Genomic DNA, 22,314 nt, shown 5'->3' with positions numbered 1-22,314 from the left:
GTTAATAATAACATAAATACTTTATTGCACAAACAGGAAATACAAAACTAAAGAGAAATAGAAAGAGTACAATAGTATTATATTTTTGAATAAAAAAATATAGAGTCTAATGCTAAATGTATGTCTTTTTGCATATATATAGCCATGAATCATCTGAAACAGATGTATGAGGCTTACCATTTTGATAACCTGGGCAGTTCTCCCAAGACACGTACTTAATACGCACAACAATAGCTAGAAAGTCAGAAGGTAAAAAAAAGATTTTTGTTTACATCAGTCAACATAATATTGTAAATATACAAGAAAGTAGTACATTGGTTGAATAATACTTTTGGAATATGATAAGCAGTAACGCATAAGATACGAGAAAAATGCATTACTCGTATCAGCTTTTACGATAAAGCGAAGTATATCCATCGGATATTTGTCGGGAGATAGCTGCTTGCGGTTGTAAACTCGGAACACTCAAGTGGAGACGAGACGATGGAATGGAAAACTTTGATCGAAAACCACGCTTCGCAAGAAACCCTGTAACTCGGCAAAATGTTCTAGAACTTTCTTGAATTTTATCGAATATGCTGCAACCAGTACGTACGGTGTAAGCCAAACAACGAACACTTGTGTGTTTGAAGAGATGCTCGTGAGATGGTTTTCGATTGATTTTACTCATACAAGAATGTTTACTTTGAGAAATTGCTATCATATCCCATCTTTAACTCGTTTCTTGATGAGATTTCCTTCGCAATGTAACGAGAACGTGCCTCGCAGTTAGCTTAAATTGGTTAAACATTTTGTTCTATGTCTTATATTTCGCTAATAAACTAAACTAAAACAGTTACAGAGATCAAAATCAGCCGACGTGTTTTCTGTAAGTTTACGTAATTAAAGGCGCGAACATTAAGCTTGTCTTTAACCTAAATAATCTAGCATGCTAAAGATTCTTAAGAACATAAATATGTCGTTCGTGGTACATAAAACGATACCACTAATCGTTTCCAGGGCAATAAGGTCTTTGACCTCACAACCAACAGGAGGGAAGAAGACTTTTTTCTTCTCTTATTTTGTTGTTATGTAGTAATTAACCACTTGAGTTTTTTACCCAAATAAACTTTTTTTTTTTCACTTTTCAGCATTTAACTGTAACTAGCCTCACGTTACAAAATTTCCTAACCATGCCGTGTATACACGTTTTGGGTTTCAATCTAGTTATTACCCACTTCTGTGACCTTTTATTTTCGCATGCCATGATTGTTACCTGTTGTGTGTACCTTTTAAATAAATAAATAAAAGACCAATCGTTTGGAATCAGTCGTTTCACTTTAAAAATGTAGAATTGTTATTTTTCTATATTAATGCACTGCCAAATATAACTCTTCGTTGACAGAAGATACATTAGCCCCGATCAGAAACTTACTAAATTAAAACCCCTAATTTGTAGTCTCTACTGGCCACTCAGGCAGTCACTCGTCTTGCAACTAAGATGCCTTTTATAAAACCCAAAAACGAGGACGGAATAGCCAAAATAAATTTCCATCCAGCTCAAACAGATAGCAATTTATCTCGAAACAAATAGTCTAAACAGCAGGTGTAAGCCGTTACAGAAAGCCATTTGTTTACCGTCAGCAAACTTCACCTCGTAACCCTAAAATCTAATTGGATTTAATTCCATTACCAGAGGTCCAAATGGGGCCCCTTAATTGTGCTGACCGACACCGGTTTATTATATGGACCTCCGTTGTTTGGACGTGCGTCATATGATAATGGAAAATGTGTGCAAATATGATCGTTAAAGTTCAGCGCTACACTAAAATGAATATATGAAACGTCGTGCCAGAGCCAAAGATGGTAAATGACATTTAATATAATGCGCATCCCATATGTGACTGATGTTAAAGCTGTCGTATAGAAAATAAATCATATTTTCTACGTAATAAGGATTGCAACACATAAAAATAATTTCCTTTACAAACTCTTTCAGACTTTAGATTTACTTAGGTCATTTGACTTTTCTTTCAATATAACAAGCCGATAGCTGGTTTCAACCTCGAATACACATAGATACGTACAACGCACAAACAGTAGGTAGATAATATCCTCTAATCAGAGGACAACTTGAAGCTTGATGTTCTCTTGTTTGATCAACATTTCCTTAACCAACATTTCCGGGATAATAAACATAAACTTCTCGTTATAAATTATTAGTACTTACGTGTAATTATATAACCTAAACAACCTACATACACTTAACTGCTGGGCACAGGCGTCCCCCCAACCAGAGTAGGTATGGAGCATACGCTGCTCTTTTACCAGCAATCCGAATTGGTGCTACTTCCTACCCCCTTAGGCACTTTCCGAATAGGTGCGCTATAAGGAATTTATCAACTCCATAGCATTATACCGCACTTCACAGGGTCCGCTTACCTAACCTGAAGATTTAACAGGTCCGGTTTTTTTACAGAAGCGACTGCCTGTCTGACCTTTCAACCCGCGAAGGAAAAACCAGCCCAGCCCCTAAGCTCATTTTCGGAAAATGCATTTCTCGGGAATGTGGGTGGGTTTCCTCGCGATGTTTTCCTTCACCGTTAAATACATTTATGATCCAAACATGAATTCCAAAACCAATTCGACAATCATTGGTTTAAGCCTGTGCTGGATTCGAACCCGCGACCTGAAAGTGATAGGCAAGCGTTCTTCCAACTGGGCTACGCGTCGGGTGTGGTATAAGGGATTAAAATATCTAACTTATATAAGTTAGATATGCTGGGGGAAACGCTGATATCATATGATAGGAACTCATCCCCCAGCGCAGATAGAGTGAGAAGGCCTATCAATTACCGGAGCGGATTGGCTTAAATATGCAAACCGCAGTAAGGTCGCAGTTCAATTATTGGTGACGAGTTCGGATCGGATGTGGCGGAGGAATTAGTTGCTAATTTAATTATCTCATTGGGAAAATGTAGCCCTAAATGTTCCTTCATTTTATTTAAGTTATATAACATATATTTTTTTCTCACTGGCCGTCCAGCGCGGCAATGCAGCCAGTATTATGGGCACTTTTGTACAGGAGTCACTGAGAGGAGGGTTGTTTGAATAGATTTTGTAAATTTTTCCTTTATTATTACTATTTTTTATTGTGCTGTGTTTTTTATATTATTATTATTTGTAAAATTGTTATTTTAGCTGTAAGATTTGTTTTGTAATGTATACGTAAATAAATTTTCGGTTTTTTGAATATGAGTAATTTGATAATTTTTGGAAAGTCAAGTGACAGAGAAACGACCCAAAGTTATTTCAATAAGTGCTTACGGTGTTTTGGTGCATAACAAATTACTAAAGCCAGTTGTGATGCAATTACATATCCTTAAATAGATAAACAAAAATAGAATACATAAAAAAAATAATGTTTGATATTTGGATCAGATGTGTAATAACGCTGCTACCTAAGTCTAAGCTGCTTTTTATTTTGATCAGAATAATAATGGGTAGTATTGGCGAAGTACCAATAATAAAAACGGTTCTCGTGCAAACAGAAATATAATATATTTTCAAGAAGAACAAAAGACCGAAAGACATTATCAAAATCAAAGACAATAAAATAATAAACTCTATAAAACAGGTAAAACTATAAAAAGATGTACTATCTTGCACAGGTGAATGTGTTGTGTCTGAGTGTAACAAGGGTCATCCTTTATACCAAAAAGCAAAGATAAAGGGTGCATATATCTCTTATCCATGAAACTTGTAGGTTATATATATATATTGGGGAATATTATATATTTGGCGTTTTGGGCAACGTGGCTTAGATTTTCCTTATTGAAATGCGGGCCCAATCCTCGCAATATTTGTATCCAGCTTTATATTTAATTATTCTTTACCTACAGTCATTAACATTATCAAAGGTCATCGCTTTTACAAAAATGCCTATACTTCGCGGCTCAGACATTTACGTAACGATAAATAGTAAGTATTAAGATTATTCGCAATCCGCATTTAGCAGACTGATTCTTATTACATCATACATTAAATTTAGTTTATCTACGCACAGGGTGTATTAAAAATATAACATTTCAAGGAGGAAATCTTTATTATTATTGCTTTTAAAAAATCCGCAAATTGCAACCGATTTCAAAAAGCGACAATGACATGACAGACATGAGTTGTAATTTTTCGTAATCATATGCAACTTCGCTATGACGTCTGGGCATCTTCATGATTGTTATCTTAAATTTTGTGTTACTGGGAACTCTCAGCGATCCTCATTTGTCCAGCCAAATAGTGACAATAATAAGTCAACGAAATGGCGCTTGTTGATTGAATAGTAATAATTATTTATGGATTATCACTTGCATTTTAAGCTCCTTTGAATTTTAGGCAGAAGTAAGGTAAGTGACAGTACTTGTACGCGGGGGGCTTCAAATTTTTAAGTTTTTTTTTGTTAATATATTCACGTTTGGCTACAATCTCACCTGTAAATGAAGGACATTCCAGGCTACATTCCCTAAAAAAGTAATAGATGGCGCTTTATAACTTTAAAGGGAGAATTACCTATTTTCTCATTGCTCGGATACATAATTATTCAAAAATCTTATGTAATGGCAGACACATATATGTAAAATAAGTGTTGCTTGATATTTGGATCAGAATAATAATGGTTGAAAGATGTGTTGCGCCTGGGTGTGATAACAAGGTTCATCATTTAATACACCAGCTCTTTGCTGTCCACTGCTGGACATAAGCAAAGCCCTATCCTCAGCCTTACCAGGCACTTCCAGCCACATTCTGCAATTCGTCAAGCCATCTTGCCAGGGGTCGATCCACACTGCGTTTCCCTATGCGAACTTCAATCCAAAACACACTTGCATCAGCGCTTGTCGATTCTGCGACAAATGTGGCCAGTCCACTGCCACTTCAGTTTGCTAATTTTCAGAGCTATGTCGGTATTTTCGGTTCTCTGTCGGATTACTTCATTTCGGTTTCTATCTTTGAGAGAAACTCCACGCATAGCTCTTTACATGCCACTCTAAGCGACTTTCTCGGCTCCGTATGTCATGACTGGAAGAACACACTGGTTGAAGACTTAGTTTTAGTTGTGATAGATGTATTATTTTATCCGTGAATTATTTCGATACTGATAAATCAGATCGATATTGAAATGATGGTGCAATAAGACAAGACTATGACGTCCATAAATGCGGTTAATCAGATAGAAGTTGTGATGATAAGTGATATGATAGAAGAAATTGGCAAATAAGAACATGCCACTTTCGACTTTATAGCACAAGTCAAGTTATCAAGTTTGCACCTAGCTCAAATTGGTGCGGGGCGGAGATAGACCCTTCTATATATACCCATATGATTGATTATTGTTTACACTTACCTACTATTTACATGCTACTTAGTTCATAATGCGATGGATGTACCTCCCTAGTACTCAGGAGTAGTCCCCAATTGGGATATAGTTGTCGGCTTATGTGTTTCCTACTATGCTTTGTTTTTTTTTACTAAAATGTACATTCACCCACCCCTATTTCCTACAGGATAAGCAGAGACTATAGAATTCCATTAGTTTCGATCCTGACTCTCGCCTCCTCTACTTTCATCAATCGTTTCATACGCGCGCGCCGATTCAGACATCTACTCTGAGATCTTTACTTACCTTTTTTAGAACATCCCCAATTTTGTTGGTTGCCAAGAACCTTCGGCTTATACTTATATCTACCTACTACTTACGTTTTTTCTTACTAAGCTACTACTTTATACATAGCATAACAGAGTCATAACTCATAACGGATCTAAATAGAGCTATTAGGCGAAATGTCTTTCAAACAACAGTTCCAGACGGACAAGTAAATAAGTACTAGGAGAACTTGTATCTAAATACCGGTATATAGGTCTATAATTATCTAAAACCCGTTGACTAGCGTACGGATTTCATTCGCACACCTTGCTCGGAATGTTTACTGCATCCTGCACGCTATTCCCGTATTGGTTCGCGTACAGTATTTCAGAATAATTGTAAGCAACAGGCATATAATGGTGCGTATTCCTGTGTTCACTGTTTCGACAGCCACACGGCTTACCACCGCGTTGGTTTAACAGAAAGCTCGATGAGGTGTGGATACTTAGTTCATCTTGCGATGGATGTACCTCTGACTACCCCAATTGCGATATAATCATGAGCGAGCATTATGTTATATGTTCTTGTAGACACCATCTGATTTTAAGTTAAACCTGTCATATTCTTATCCACCCAAAGGGAAAGGGACGGATAATCGACAGGCATAAAATTAATGAAACATTAGGCAGAAATCTTAAACAACCCTCTGAAAATTTTACATTGACCAATAACCCGACAGAATTGAATTGACAGCACACGTCAGACGGGTTGCATACTAGCGAGATGTCCATGTAATTCGCTCGGGTTTCCTTATTTATCTACTCATTCATTTTAAAATTAACCGCTTTGACTAAAAGGAATCATTCCCATGCCATAAACAATAAAAACCGACTTTCCAGGCTACGTTCACCAAAAACAATATAGATTTTTTTTGTTGTACAGCTTTAACGTGATAATTTCCTATTTTCTCATTACTCGAATAATAATAATGGGTGCAATATGTAATTGTGCCTGGGTGTAATAAAAAGGATCATTATTTATACCCAAAAAAAAACAAAGATAAAAGATGCATATGTCTACATGGTATTAGAAGGTTAAACGAAGGAAAATCTGAACAGCCATCTACTTATGTTTTTGAGTAATCCGTCCCTTTCTATTCGGCGGATAAGAAAGTGACAGATATAACTTAAAATTAAATTAGGAGGTGTCCGCAGGCATCAGGACCTTTGTACATAAACTCACGCCGGTGGTCTCTAAAGGCGTAGGCAAATCCAGAAGTAATCATAAGACAAGCAAAAAGGCGCCACTTGTGATGCGAAATCCTAACATGAGTACTAGGAACCTCATGACGATAGATAGCCGATGATACGACGTTCAAATAAGTACAATCCTCAGTCACGTTCACGACATGTCCAGAAGACAAACAGCTAACTGTGTTTTATTCGATCCCCGTCCAGAACAGATAAAATAAACAAAAGAGATTTTTTTATTATTATTATGAAAGTCATTATTTGATTCATGAAAAAAGGCGAATAGGTAACCTGTAGGTAACACTAACACAAGTTATCCGCGCACATGTTTTGTTTTCATTTGAAGCACTTAATTTTAAGGATCCGTAAACAACAATTAAGAAGTACTTAATGACGAATTCGTTGTCATTAAATGTTAGCGTGAAAGTAAAGAGTGAAGAGTATGTTGTAGTGTAGTGTAGTGTAGATGGAACAACAAAAAAACCGTGACAGTGTTGTGTATAAGAACACGTGAACAAAGTGTCTTCCCCTTAAATTAAATTGAGATGAGTCAGTGGTCAAAGTCTTTGGAAATGATATTTTATTTATAGTAAGTAGTTCTTATTTATTTATTAGATGTTCTTTATTAGATTGAGAGATTGTTATTTATTAGATAGGAACTTCAAACATAAGAAACACCTAAGTAGGAGTGACTTGAGGAAAGGAGGAGGAAAGTAGCTAAAATCTATACTTATAATAAATCTGTAGAGAGGTCAATTCTGTACATTAAATATTTTTTCAAAATAACTATCAGGGGGTGATAAGTGATCGATACTGATGCCAAAAATGCAATCAGTAAAATTTTTGTCTGTCTGTCTGTCTGTCTGTCTGTCTGTATGTTCCTTATAGAAACAAAAACTACTGGACGGATTTTAATGAAACTTGGTACAATTATTCTTCACACTCCTGGACAGGTTATAGTATACTTTTCATCACGCTACAATCAATAGGAGCAGAGTAGTGAAGGGAAATCCTTTTGTATGAAAAATCTAAACCACTCAAGTTAGACGTTTGAAATTTGGCATGCAGGTACCTTAGGTACCGTAGAGGTGCACTAAGAAAGGAATTCCCGAAATTCTCACGAGAACGGGAATTAGCGGGAAAATCCTTTTGTATGAAAAATCTAAACCACTCAAGTTAGACGTTTGAAATTTGGCATGCAGGTACCTTAGGTACCGTGGAGGTGCACTAAGAAAGGAATTCCCGAAATTCCCACGGGAACGGGAATTAACGGGAAAATCCTTTTGTATGAAAAATCTAAACTATTCAAGTTAGATGTTTGAAATTTGGCACGCAGGTACCTTAGATACCGTAGAGGTGTACTAAGAAAGGAATTCCCGAAATTCCCACGGGAACGGGAATTAGCGGGAAAATCCTTTTGTATGAAAAATCTAAACCACTCAAGTTAGACGTTTGAAATTTGGCATGCAGGTACTTTAGTAAACTTAAAGCTTAGTTGCAACAGGATATTGCAAAATTCCCACGGAAACGGGAGTTAGCGGGAAAAAAACATTTGTATGAAAAAATCGAAACAGCGTAAGATAATGTTTTCAATTCAATTCAATTAAATTATTTATTGCATTCCATGTAGTACAATGGGGTGTTACATAGGCATAGGAACTAAAACATGGACCCTGTAGGGCACAGCAACGTTGAAGGGAAGAGAGGAAGTGTGTATTAAAATTAAAACTCAATGAACAATCAATTAAAAAAAAATCAATTCAATCAATTGATTCAATCTAGCATGCATGCATACCTTAGTAAATATAAAGTTTATTTTTGGCTGTATTTTGAAAAATGGGAGTTATTGGGAAAAAAATTGTATGAAAAATACTAAACTGTTAAATGCTTGAAATTTGATATGCACTCCCACACACACAAAGATCTCTCTCTTATATAACACGCCACGCGGACGAAGTCGCGGGCAAAAGCTAGTTGCTAATATAATAATAAAAAAATATCTACGATACAAACATGAATTCAAATTCATAAAGGAAAAAAGGTATATTTTATCAATTTTAGTACTCTCTCAGTACTGGAATCGGCCAGACCTCCAAGGATCGAGGGCTAAGCGTGGGTCGTGTAATGCGTACGTCACGACACGACACGTTAATTGATATCTGTGCCCACTAGCCCGCTCCGGCCGCAATTTGTTCTACGTCAACACAACGATCGATGCGCGAGCGCACACTACGCCACGTTATAAATTGTTTGTTTACATTACCATTGTTTTAAAGCTTAACAACGTGCGCGTAGGAAGGGTTTTCATTTCAAGTAGCGAGTTAAATTTTGAGAGTAGTAAGTAGCCTGTAAAATTACAAGTAATAAAAACCTAACAAGTCCGACTTAGACTCGGTTATTCCTGAACAAAATGAAAGATAACCCTTTACAATGGCAAATACAACACACATATAATTGTGGAACCCTAACAATTATGAACTGTTACCAGCCTAGTTAGAACAACGCTTGAATCTCGCTGTACAGTGAATTAAATTTCACAGGTCGACGGTCGGACGGGTCTAAACCAATTATTATCGAAATTGTATTCGAATTCACTCAGTGTTGAAGGAAAAACATCGTGAGAAAACCCATATTCCTGAGAAATGCATTTCGGAGGTAAGTGACCAAACTACGTGGGCTGGTTTTTACTTCGGGGGTTGGAACCAGAAAGTACCCACGTATTTTTTTCTGTAAATAAATGTATAACACAAAAATTAAATATTATGCAGTCCATATACTAGCGTCATTGTGTTTTGTCAATAAACAAGTTATCTGCTAGAGATAAATCGTTGATAATTACCATTGGCAGTAGGCAGTATCATCTTCAATTGCAGGACAATACTCGATAAGTTAATTATCATCACGTGGATCATTCTTTGGATATTATAAATACCAATTCGTTTGCTATAAAGCGTCCCAATTCAAAGTAACTCTGACCTGTGCATACTAGTGCACATTGTCATATTTATAATAACGTTTATTTTTCGTTAGCAATAAATTTGAGTGCAAAATAATTTACATTTAAATTCTAATTTAAAATTCGTTGATAATTTATATTACTTATTGTTTAAAATGCCTCCGAACACAATTGAAGTGGCTGTGATCCCTGACATAAGCGTGGTTGATATGAAGCCACAAAAACCTAACTTAGATCAAACTCAAGTGTCTGACGATGGATACAAGTTGCAAATATTTCAGTCGTCACTTAATCTTTTTACGCATATTCTCATAGGTGCAACTGTTGGTATCTGTTTAATGTTCGCTTTTCGCAATGGGGTCCCTTTGAGCGCTACGAACATGCACATAGTGTTGTGTGTCATTGGTGTAAGTTGACTGGCTTTAATAACTACTTATTCCCACTTGTTGTAAAACTTCCCACTTTTGCAATAAGTACAATTTGGTTTAAATCTTTCGGGTTGTCGAAAATTGTATTCAAGTCTACTCTTTTGAACTTCATGTTTATATACATTAAATCATAACAAATATATAAAACTAAAACCAAAAGTACAATAATTTTGCTAAAATATAGTACGATAAATATAAATTTTATTACTGACTTATAATTAAGTATGTTGTCCTCTCTACCAGTTGCAGTGCCCTTACCGGATCCATGTTGATACTTACTTCTGTATTTTTATAACAAACTCATTTTGTACGAACACATTTTCATGGTCGCAGTAATTCATTGCTATTTGTATTTCTATTCTTTTATTAATGGAAACAATATTCTACCGCATTTTAAAATATTCCCCCAGTAAAGTTATTCTATCAAACTGAAAGGTCTGATACAAGCCCTTTTCCGCTAAATGAAAAAAACTATATTTCTGACATAATATATTTTTAAATTTCAGTATCAGCTGCTGATGGCTGAAGCAATCCTTTCGCTTGCGCCAGAAAACGGCTGGTCAGCAAAACTGACTCTACTACACAAACGCAGAGCACATTGGGTTCTCCAAATTGCTGGTTCTGCACTGGCTATCATTGGGTCTATCATCAAAATCCTGGACAAAAATGTCCACTGGAACACTCTTCATGGACAGTTTGGTAACTTCTCTTTTTTCGACGATTCTTGACTTTCATTAGTAAACTTAGTGTCGCGTTGATTCATAATCTGACGAATGATGATAACAAATATAGTGTGACTTAGGTAGGTGAATTTCAAGATAGAATACTAGAAATACTTTCCTCAATTAAGTGTCTTTTAACATTATCTTTCAATTTACGAAACATTAAAATCAAAAAATACGAATGTCGTAACAGTCTAACAAAACATGAGGCACTTGCTCAAAAAAAATCTAATTTGTATAAGGATAAATGTGGGGACTTATCCATTTATAACCATTTGAACTCTAATTTCAGTCTATTTTAAAACATTTCAGCTCTCGTGGCACTTATCTTCACTGGAGTAAGTTTGGTTAATGGCCTGTCGTCTCTTTACGCCTATGAGCTGAGGCGCGTCATCCCTGGCAACCTGTCCAGGTTAACCCACATCTGTTTTGGCACCGTGGCCTTCGCTGCAGCAGCTATTAGCCTCTGCTACGGAATGGACAAAGGCTCCTTCAGAAACTGGGCCACTCCTTCCTTCGCTTACACCATCATGTCTTTCGTCGCTACTTTGACCTTCATTACCATTATCAGTCCTTTACTTACTTTTGGTAGGAAATCTTTGAATTTTATTAAGTGATAGGTATTATTATATAGATATAAGTAGACAGGTATGTGAATGACTTTGTTAGAACACTCTGCAACAATGTAATGCAACATTTTGTCAGTTATGAGAAACTAAACTGGAATCTCAACATTCATCAGACTTAAGTACAAACATACAAAATACGCTTAATTCTTATCGCCGTGAGCAAAGCCGCAAGTCATTAAAATATAACCCTAACACTTGGTTTTAAAATTCTAAGATGGATATTATGTAAGTCACCCTATTAACCGGAACATCATCATCACCCGTACGACACCCACTGCTGGGCATAGGCCGCCAAGGATCTCCACGACGATCGGTCCTGCGCTGCCCGCATCTAGCGGCTTCGCGGCTTAACCGGAACAACGATTATTAATTTGTATCAATAAATAAATGTTTTATAATGTTTGATTAATGACTGCCACATTGTTTCCAGTTATGTTATATGTTTTACATTAAACTTAGCATTAAAATTAGAATTAAGCACAATCGTGCTAACATTATACTAAATTAAATGATTAATAATTAAGAAATCAAAATACTCGCTTAGTACGCTGTTATTATAAACATTTTTAATAAATATTTTTTTCTTAACTGTTTTTTTTTTTCTACCCAATAAATAAGCTCCTTCAAACTAGTGACTATCTGAAGATTTAAAATATCACTAAATTTATGGTCCCAGTCTAGCCCAATATATCTTATCACTGCACTCATACATAAACCGATATTGATAAAATTGGCATTCCACGTGTGTGATATCACTAATCCAAATCTGTTATCAGATATACGTCACCGTCACGATATGAGACTCATCTATAAATTAACTGTTCCGCTCCCAATACATTCTTACCTATGTTTCATAGTAGTCCTGAAGTGTCCTCTAATTTTCCTAAGTTACGAAAAAGAATTCGAAAGAGAATGCCTCCGAACACAGTTGATATAATACCGGTAGATCCCGATGTTGAGTCTGTTAATATCAACAATGGGAAATCAGCTGTCATTTCGCCAGCGGTTGTACAAAGGAATGAGGAGAAATATGGCCTCAGGATGTTTGTGTCTTCTTTGACTTTGCTAGCCAACATTCTCACAGGAATGTGCGTCGCCGTCGCATTACTCTTCGCGTTCAGAGCTGGTCTGCCGCTCGGGGCTACTCCTCAACATATCGTCTTATGCGTCATTGGGGTGAGTTCATTTATTCTACTACATACCTATATTAACTATTATTATTTTATATTTGTATTTTACAGCTTCTGCTTACAATTTGTACAGTACATGAACTGCTTAAATATAATAAATAGAAATAAATTGATGTATGCATTCGTTTTACAACATTATTCAACTTAATATTTTTTGCAATACCTTTCCTGCTAAAATCATAATCTTTTTTTTCCAGTATCAGCTACTAATGGCTCACGCCATTCTGAGTCTGTCTTCGGAAAGTGGTTGGACATCAAAGTTCAGAATGGTGGACAAGAGGCGAGTCCACTGGATCCTGCAGATCCTCGGCTCTGGTCTAGCTATCACCGGTAGCTTTATCAAGATCCTTGACAAAACAGTCCACTGGAACACAATACACGGACAGTTTGGTAAGTCTTTTTTTATAACACAAGTAAAGTAAAATATATATACTTAGATGTAGTTACCACCAGAATTGATTTTAAAACAGTAATCCCAAGCCAAACCGGTGCAAGCACACCGATGAAGACTTACAGCTAATTTATTTGGTTGACTTTTTATTTTTTCCAAGTTATTCTGCATCTAAAATAATTTCTTTGACCGATATTCTTATACCTATAATTATGAATTTTCTTCAGGAAATATTAATTAACCATAAAAACTCTTTCAGCACTGGTGGCTCTAGTCTTCACAACAGTGAGCCTTGTTAATGGGTGCACATCTCTTTGGGCTTACGAACTCAAACGCTTCTTACCCATGAACCTTTCCAAGATCGCCCACATCTGTCTAGGAACCGTCGGATTCGTCGCTGCTAACATCACATTCTGTCACGGAATGGACAAAAGTTTCTTCAGGTCGTGGGCCACTGACGCTCTCGCAAATACTTTTATTTCCTTCGTCGCCATAATGACTTTTATCGTCATCCTCAACCCACTGCTTAGTTTTTACACCAAAACTAAGAGTGTTTTTAAGAAATAGTTTTATGTAATAATAATCTTTAACAATAATTACTAGTGAAGTAGAATAAGCTTAATTATCGACCTTATTATAAGAATCTCTGTGATAGAAATAGTCATTTTATTTTAGTAAAATATTAATTCGATTGTGAGAATAGTCGGTTAAATAAATTGGTGTTTTTCATAATTCAAACCATTTTCTTTTATTTATTTTTTTGATCTTTGTACAAAAAATAAGCACTGTGTATATTTTTACACATAGGGACAAATCAGGCAAATCAATTACACCCATTATCCAAACTTCGACATTCAGTTTTATAGAATGATCAAATAAGTATATACAGTCAGAAAAGTGAATTCAAAAAGCACAAGACGACAAACGTATAAAACTTACCGAACACATCGATAGAAACAGACACGAATGCTGCAAACTCGATTGGGAACAGGTAAACGATCAAAACGGATAACTACTTGGTACGCTTCCCCTTATCTTTATGGCATCTGAACGTATAAAGGAAACTCATGGGAGAGTAATGGTGTTCGATAGGCACGCTCTCGAATAGAGTATTGTTGCCATTGCTAATGTTTTGTGATGGCTAGTATCTTTTGATAAACGACTCTACGCAAGTGTGTGTAGACCTTTGACCGAAGGATGACATTATTTGTCCGACTCTGTTCGGACGGCTCTATTCATGAGGGATAATAAAGTCTGTTGGCTAAAGGAGTGGGCGTACATGTGACTTGGCGCAGGATAATGTACCAGGAAATTGTGAATAAGGTTTCAATCAGACAATCAGTGATCGTACAGTTAGGATGTATTTACTGAGATGGTAGGCTGGCCGTCCACTAGTTATACGAAAATGAGAGAAGAAATAACACATTAAACTTTGTACATTCTTTATAATTTTAAAACAAATTATACAAGCGATAAGACAAACCAATTCACAGATATCGTATCGTATTGCTTATACATCGTAAATCTATTTAATACTTTTATGTCTACGCACTGTACACGTTTCCCTTTTGGTCTTAACTTTACACGCAGACATGGACGTTATAAATACTTGCCGCCTTACGAATAAAAAAATACTTACATAACAAAAAAAAACATGAAATAACGGCCTCTGTGGTCCAGTGGTTTCAGCGTTGGGCTCACGGTCCGGAGGCCCCAGGTTTAAATCCCGGTGGGCACATATCACGAAAATCACTTTATGATCCCTAGTTTAATTAAGACATTACAGGCTGATCACCCGATTGTTCCAAAGTAAAAATGATCCGTGCTTATACTTATCAATTATTATCACAAACTGACTTTTACTATTTTATGCGTCCGTGTTACTGTCATTCTTTTGCGAAATCGTACTTGAGAAATCCAAAAATAACGCATTAATAACGACCCGTAAATTGACTAGTTAGAGGTACGTCTATCGCAAGAGTGAGCACTCACGCTTCACCTGACTGTTATAGATAGTAAGTTACTATAACGCATAAAAACAGATGGTGCATATTCGTCCCAATTCTGGGCACACCTTAGTCCAAACGTATTTCAACCGTAGCGTGGTCGACTGTCGATCGGTAGAGAAATAGTCAGACGTGAGACAAGCGGGTATCAAACATGACCTCTAGTTTTACATCACAAAGGTCGTCGTCATCAAACCTCATCAATATAAAATTAGAAGAGTTTAAATTCTGTACAGCATATTCTCCTAAGTACAAAATAACAGGGCGCAATGATAACTACAGCAGTATAAGTGATCACAACACCTATTAAAACGTATGCAAATTCCTCCGAAGCCCATTTCTTAAAACTGTTCTTGTTATATCCAAAAACCAGACAAGCGGAGGATAGGGCGAAAGCAGCGGTACCGAGGATAATGTGGCTTATCTTCGAAAGTTTCCACGGTATAAAACGACGTAGTTCCACTGAGTACAGAGATGTCAAACCGTTGATAAGACTCGCGCAAGTGAAGATGAGGGCAGCTAAGGCTGAAAAAAAATATATATCTATTTTGAATATACTTAAAGCTATTTTACTACAGTCTAAAAATATAATACCTAATGCCTTGATTTCGTGAAATTCGTCATGAAGTAGGTATTTATGTTTGTTTACGAAAGCAGTACTTATTATTAAATATTTTTCATATTTCCTTTCGGAAGACACTTTCTGTCACTTTCAGTATTGATTAGGATATTTTAGTAGGAGGAACTGTAAGTGACAGTAATGTTGGTAAAGCATTATCCCAAGTATTGATTCCATAAATGTTCGGCTCTTCACAAAGTGTCTCTGATAAAAACACCATGAAACATTTTAAACTTTTCTTTACTTCTCTGATGTTTCCAGAAAGTATTTTCCTGCGTATTGGAAAAACCTGTATTGCGTAGGAAACACTGTATCTTATCGTACCTACTAACATTTTAAATGCATCATACACCTATCTTACGAGCGACATGTACCTGTCAAGAATCAGAGCATGAAAACTCATAGCATGACTGAACTATACAAATATGATTAAGTAATACTTAATATATATTTATCCGTAGTGAATATAGTCAGTCGTGTGGAACTGCCCAATGATAGGATTAGATATACCTACATTTGTTTTTGAGGAGCTCGGTGGCGCAGCGGTTAACGCGCTCGTTCTGCGATTGTACAGCAACTTTCGCAAAGGCCGGTCATAGGACGGGTGACCACAAAAAAAAGTTTTCATCTCGAGCTCCTCCGTGCTTCGGAAGGCACGTTAAGCCGTTGGTCCCGGCTGCATTAGCAGTCGTTAATAACCATCCGTTTAAGGCCCTCAAGGCTCAGCAGTGGGTACGTTAATGGGCTGATGATGATGACATTTGTTTTTAAAACGTAAAGAATTTTATTAAAACGATAAATTGAACTAGGAACATTGTTTCAGATTGGTTAAAAATTGACAAGTAGATAGGTAAGCTCCGTGAACGGAAATAAGGTAAGATTCTAATAATAGAGCCAAGTAATTAATTCTCCTCGTTAATCCATTACTCTCACTGGCCTACTGGAATAAATTTCTGTTAGAAATAATTTGTGCCTTTTGTCGCTTACTGTTATCTACAATCTCTTTTCCCTAGCATTATCCCGTTTTTCACAGGGTCCGCTTACCTAACCTGAAGATTTGACAGGTCCGGTTTTTTACAGAAGCGACTGCCTGTTTGACGTTCCAACCCCCGAAGGGAAAACCAGCCCAATACAGGTTAAGTCACATACCTAAGAAAATGCATTTCTCGGGAATGTGGGTTTCCTCGCGATGTTTCCTCCACCGCTGAGCACGTGATAATCGTTTATGATTTAAACATGAATTCGAAAACAAATTCGACAATCATTGGTTTAGGTCTGTGGTGTGTGGATTTTGTTAGCTATTATTTACAAAAAATAAATAAATGAACAGTAAAGTTTCTGCTACTTAGCAATAAGACTACCTAATCTACATCCCCTTTTTGCAGTGTATGCAATAATAATTTGTGTTTTGTATTGTATTAAGTAATAATAAAGCTTTTGAAAAAAGTAAAACTTACCTAACTTCCCGTGAACAGTGTTGAAGTGTATAGATTTCTCATTGATCATAACTGCGGATCCCGCAATAGCTATTACTGACCCCAACAATTGGAGTATCCAGTGAACTCTTCGACGATGCTTCACACTGAGAAACGACCACCCACTGCTGCGGAGGCAGATAATCCCATGGGCCATAAGAAGCTGGTACTAGAAAAAAATCTAAGCTTTAAACACTCATAGCTAGGAAAGCATTAACAAGGTAGATATTTTCACAGAAAGGAAGAGACTATGACGACACGTCCTGTCTAACGTAATGAGTTAGCTTCTAGTAGCTAGGGTTGTCAAAACATACTAGGGTTATCATGGCTATATCCCAATTGGGGTAGTCAGAGGTACATCCGCCGCAAGATGAACTAAGTACACACCTCACCGAGCTTTCTGTTAGACCAATGTGATAAATGATGAGCCGTATCACCGTGGGAAACCACTGCCCTATTTTTCCCTAAAAAAGTAGCATGGAGAATGCTACACCGACAAGAGCGTGGCTCTTAAATTAGTGGTGTGGTGGTGTGATCACCGTCTATAATGGGTAGGGTTGTCACTTTTAACATACGTAGTACCTACCTACGCAAAAGTACTAAACTTTATTACTGATAAATTGTACTTTCGAAACCCCTGAACCCAGACGGACGAGTATTAAATATTGCAATTAGAGACCGACTAAAATTATCTGGCAAAAACGCATTTGGTCCCCACCAAAAACTCCCTCTACCTCAATCTTTTAAAATAAAACAGAAAGATCTGTCTACGCGAGGTCTACTCAATTAATTGACTGATGATATTTATATTCTTTCACTATACCTTTAGGCATTTATAAATTATTGTTTAGTAAGTATTTAGAATAAGTTTTTATTTATTCAACTATCGATTATGAATACATTTCGTAGTGCATTTTATATTGATTAAACAATATTCTTGTGGGACTCGTTTTCCTCCTTTTAATGAGATGAATCATACCTCTCAGTATTCGTTACGATGTCACTTACACCCCGTATAAGTACGTACAGGTAGCTATACAAGTACATATGGGTGTTAGTCACTTCGTAACGAATACTAAAGGGAAGGATTCAGACAATTATTCAGCGTTGATATCAAGTGAAATCTGTAGGATTATTTTAAATTATGATCAGTTCCATACTTTTGCGACAGAAAATTCCACTTGATATCAACTCAGAACCATGGTCTGAATCATCCCTCAAAGTTTTCGCTACGGTACCAATAACACCCTCTATATCTTTACTACTACGTTAGCAATTACCATCTGTTGTTAGTTTTACGTAACAGCCTCCGTGGTCTAGTGGTTAGAGAGTTAGGCTCACGACCTGGAGGTCCGGGTTCGATTCCCGATGGGGACATTGTCGAAATCACTTTGTGAGACTGTCCTTTGTTTGGTAAGGACATTGCGGGTGTGAATCATCTGATTGTCCGAAAAAGTAAGATGATTCCGTGCATTGGAGGGCACGTTAAGCCGTTGATCCCGGCTATTAGCCGTAAAAACACCTCCACCAACCCGCATTGGAGCAGCGTGGTGGAGTATGCTCCATACCCCCTCCGGTTGATTGAGGGGGCCTGTGCCCAGCAGTGGGACATATATAGGCTGGTTATGCTATTAGCCGTAAAATCACCTCCACCAACCCGCATTGGAGCAGCGTGGTAGAGTATGCTCCATACCCCCTCTTCCGGCCTCCGGGGAGGCCTGTGCCCAGCAGTGGGACATATATAGGCTGGTTATGTTATATTGTGTTATGTGTTAGTTTTACGTAAGTAATTTGGTCCAGCTGTTTCTATAAACATAATTATTTCAAAATATAAGTATGCGACGTAGGTCTAAGGTGTGTATTCTTATCAAATAGCAGTAAATGTTTGACACGGGCAGATATATATTGGAAATCCCAGATACCATTTGTTAGCATTGCGCACTTAGTTTTATATGCGCAAATGTCAAATTGCAATACTTTTTGCTTTTTTCGGGAGGGACTTTCCATGACCAAACTTACGATGACCGAATTGGAGATGTTCTTAGAAAAGGTTTAGTACGATCTACTCTGAACCGGCGTGCGTGTATGAAGCGATTGATGAATGTGGAGGAAGCAAGAGAAGTGTGTCAGGATCGAAGCAAATGGAAATCTATAGTCTAGAACTTTCCAATCTATCGTGTTTTTGGGGAACGCCGATCGGAAAGTCACTCTCATTGTTTTCAATAACGTGAAATCATTTTCGTTGTTTTGGGTTTTTCTTAATCCGAATAACTCAAATACAGTCATAAAGCAAACAATAAAATTTACAACATTATACAGTCATATCAATGGGTATTTTCAGTATTTTATGATGACTAATTCACCGTATTAGTAGTAGTCATAGAACTTATTCATAGTTTGAACTGATTATCAGCGATAAATATTTATATGCCTTTTTGACGTAACTTATTGTAGGTTTGCCGCAAATGGCTTTAACTACTTGGCCGAACAAATGAGGAGCGTAGGCTCTCATCCGGTACAAAATTTAAGACAACAGGCCTAAGAGTGGCCAATTGGACGCGAACCTCGGCTCAGAGCGTCATTTGAGAAGATAATATTTGAAAGAATTAATTGTCTCTAGTGGGTCGATAGTGATAAGCGGTGAATGAGGGAAATAGTTGACCACGCTGGCGGGGTCGGTATCGGGGTTTTAAGTGTTTGTTGCCGCGAGCTGATTCGCCGCCTCTATGGCTAGAGTAATCGGGTCGTCGGGATCGTATATTACGTCCTTCGGGTGCCGATACTTTTCAGTCTACACACATCCGGCTAAGCAATTAACGCGATACGCGACAAAAAAAGTCTGCTCACAACTATGGACCGTGTAACATAAGCTATGAGAACTAAACTTAAACTACCTTAACTTAGCTCGCAGTATCCAATCGGCATTATCGCGGGCATGTCATAAAAGATGACAAAAAATGATTCTTGTGATTCCATCAAGATGAACCTTTATAATAATAGTCGAGGGGCTGGTCACCTGTCACATATAGTCCATTATAGTCGAAACGACTGCAAGTTCACTTATGTCACTGTTTACCCTTTTAGGGATCACAGGTATGAGTTACGAATTATGTATGAATGAAAAAAAAATACAATACTTACTGTATAACATAACATAAACAGCCTATATACGTCCCACTGCTGGGCACAGGCCTCCCCTCAATCAACCGGAGGGGTTATAGAGCATAATCCACCACGCTGCTCCAGTGCGTGTTCATGGAGGTGTTTTATGGCGTTTAGCCAAGACGAAGAAGCACGGAATCATCTTACTTTTACGAACAATCAGATGATTCACGCCCACAATGTCCTTACCAAACAAAGTACAGTTTCACAAAGTAATTTCGACAATGTTCTTTTCGGGAATCGAACCCGGACCTCCTGATCTCGAGCCCAACCCTCTAACTACAAGACCACAGAGGCTGTTCGTTTGAATATTGAATACTTAAAAGTGAAAAGGAACTTACTCCAATAACACTCAGCCCGATGTGAAGCTGGTAGGCATTAACAGGTACCGTTTTGAATGCAAACCACATTGTAACACAGACACATGCACCAACTAATGTTTGCACTAAATAATGTATCGTTGCTCCAAATACATTCCATGTGGTACCACTGAAACGCGAAACTTGAGATTCATCACAATCAGCTTGTCTGGATTCTGTAAACGCACTTTGCGACTCTACATTGTCCAAAAGAGGCGCATTGTCAGAATCTCCCATGATTATGTGAATACACTAACTTATAATTTTAACCCTTTGTTTCTCTAGGCACTACTGGTTAGCACTATCAGTCGAGTCATGGGTGATTTTTCTTTCGCGTAGCACTATAGTAGTCGACTTCACTCATGCCTGATAAATTCACATCTCACGTTCACCTCACTGTCTACGTAGGTACTTAAATTCAATAATAACATATTAACAAGTACCAATAAAGTCACTTTAGTATTCGGTAAATTTTTCAAACTATGTATTTAAAAAGTTAAGACATATATTTCTTCACTCTATATAAGTTCGTATTGAAGTAAAGTAATAAGATTACACGCCAGGTACAAGAGTATGTTGCAAATTAAGTACTTTTTTAATGATTTTAATTCCCGTTGGAATCACATTATAGATTTTAGGTCACGCATCCTTTTATCACAGATAATTTTCTCACGTCTTTGCGATAGAGCGATAAAAAAAAATATACTGATAATAACGTACAGTCAATAAAACATTGTCAACAACAAGAACAGGTTGCGAACACGAGTTCGGGTAATATAAAATTTAAAAAAATATGTTCTAAATCAGTTTTTTTTTCCACACAGTAGACGATGGAACAAATCCCCCATTGCCTTGTCTTGTCAAGCCTTGACAAAAAAATATTTTTCAGTCATCATCATATAAAAACTAGTAAAGTTGAAAAAGTATAATAAAGTAAAATAACAAAATACAAATCACGCTAATAAAAAAGAAGTACCCTAAGGATCAAATTACGACAACCTTTATACTGAAACTTCACAGTTTTCTATACTTTATCCTCATTATACAGACCATTGAAGCCATAAAAACAATTAGTATGGTGTAGATAATAACAAAAACTGTAAGAATTATAGTCAAGGTTAATCCAGCTGAATTTTTAAACGTTTCTAATAAGAACCCAACACACATACAAATTGATGACATAACGAAAGTTGGCAAAGCAAATGAAATGTGTACAGCTTTTGCAAGATAATTGTTGGTATATTGAGCCATAGGACCTATTATCACTGTTACTATTGTCATTGCAGCTGCTATCATCCCTGTAAAAGAATTAATAAGTTGGTCAGTGTTAAACCTTGTGTCCACTAGGCAACATACTTTATCGAGTGACGTGTCCGTCTATAGTGGGATTTAGACAGAACGTAAAAAATATGCCACTACTAGGCACAGGCTTCCCCTCAATCAGCCAGACATTCGTTGCTAGGCAGATACCTACCACCAGCCAGACCAGATGGTCAGCTAGCTAGGCATT

At 37.0% G+C, this 22,314-nt stretch overlaps 3 protein-coding genes across 3 annotated transcripts; 2 read left to right on the top strand and 1 right to left on the bottom strand.

Moving 5' to 3' along the window:
* Positions 1 to 9,891: 9,891 nt before the first annotated feature.
* Positions 9,892 to 12,380, top strand: LOC126373038 (uncharacterized). The gene is made up of 3 exons (XM_050018993.1): positions 9,892 to 10,230; positions 10,758 to 10,950; positions 11,286 to 12,380. The coding sequence occupies exons 1-3, from the start codon at positions 9,979 to 9,981 to the stop codon at positions 11,588 to 11,590; spliced, it is 750 nt and encodes a 249-aa protein (XP_049874950.1). The 5' UTR covers positions 9,892 to 9,978; the 3' UTR covers positions 11,591 to 12,380.
* Positions 12,381 to 12,437: 57 nt separating this feature from the next.
* On the top strand, positions 12,438 to 13,905 carry LOC126373035 (uncharacterized). The gene is made up of 3 exons (XM_050018990.1): positions 12,438 to 12,778; positions 12,990 to 13,182; positions 13,443 to 13,905. The coding sequence occupies exons 1-3, from the start codon at positions 12,449 to 12,451 to the stop codon at positions 13,748 to 13,750; spliced, it is 831 nt and encodes a 276-aa protein (XP_049874947.1). The 5' UTR covers positions 12,438 to 12,448; the 3' UTR covers positions 13,751 to 13,905.
* Positions 13,906 to 14,667: 762 nt separating this feature from the next.
* On the bottom strand, positions 14,668 to 21,377 carry LOC126373037 (uncharacterized). Its single transcript, XM_050018992.1, has 3 exons — positions 20,787 to 21,377; positions 17,266 to 17,452; positions 14,668 to 15,714 (listed from the first exon to the last, which is right to left on the bottom strand). Exons 1-3 carry the CDS (start codon positions 21,039 to 21,041, stop codon positions 15,401 to 15,403), a joined length of 756 nt encoding a protein of 251 aa, XP_049874949.1. The 5' UTR covers positions 21,042 to 21,377; the 3' UTR covers positions 14,668 to 15,400.
* Positions 21,378 to 22,314: the final 937 nt, after the last annotated feature.

Source organism: Pectinophora gossypiella, chromosome 15 (genome assembly GCF_024362695.1).
Source record: "Pectinophora gossypiella chromosome 15, ilPecGoss1.1, whole genome shotgun sequence".
NCBI lineage: Eukaryota > Metazoa > Arthropoda > Insecta > Lepidoptera > Gelechiidae > Pectinophora > Pectinophora gossypiella.
Note: the sequence above shows the minus strand (reverse complement) of the source record. Positions and strands in the feature narration are given on the sequence as shown.

What these genes read in the sequence shown, in the direction of transcription:
- LOC126373035 (XM_050018990.1), top strand. Translation starts at nt 12,449, where the DNA reads ATGTTTCATAGTAGTCCTGAAGTGTCCTCTAATTTTCCTAAGTTACGA. An exon ending in TCGTCTTATGCGTCATTGGG is followed by an intron (nt 12,779 to 12,989) that starts GTGAGTTCATTT and finishes TTTTTTTTCCAG; the next exon opens with TATCAGCTACTAATGGCTCA. An exon ending in CACAATACACGGACAGTTTG is followed by an intron (nt 13,183 to 13,442) that starts GTAAGTCTTTTT and finishes AAACTCTTTCAG; the next exon opens with CACTGGTGGCTCTAGTCTTC.
- LOC126373038 (XM_050018993.1), top strand. Translation starts at nt 9,979, where the DNA reads ATGCCTCCGAACACAATTGAAGTGGCTGTGATCCCTGACATAAGCGTG. An exon ending in TAGTGTTGTGTGTCATTGGT is followed by an intron (nt 10,231 to 10,757) that starts GTAAGTTGACTG and finishes TTTAAATTTCAG; the next exon opens with TATCAGCTGCTGATGGCTGA. An exon ending in CACTCTTCATGGACAGTTTG is followed by an intron (nt 10,951 to 11,285) that starts GTAACTTCTCTT and finishes AAAACATTTCAG; the next exon opens with CTCTCGTGGCACTTATCTTC.
- LOC126373037 (XM_050018992.1), bottom strand. Translation starts at nt 21,041, where the DNA reads ATGGGAGATTCTGACAATGCGCCTCTTTTGGACAATGTAGAGTCGCAA. An exon ending in TCGGGCTGAGTGTTATTGGA is followed by an intron (nt 17,453 to 20,786) that starts GTAAGTTCCTTT and finishes ATTTTTTTCTAG; the next exon opens with TACCAGCTTCTTATGGCCCA. An exon ending in CACTGTTCACGGGAAGTTAG is followed by an intron (nt 15,715 to 17,265) that starts GTAAGTTTTACT and finishes ATTTTTTTTCAG; the next exon opens with CCTTAGCTGCCCTCATCTTC.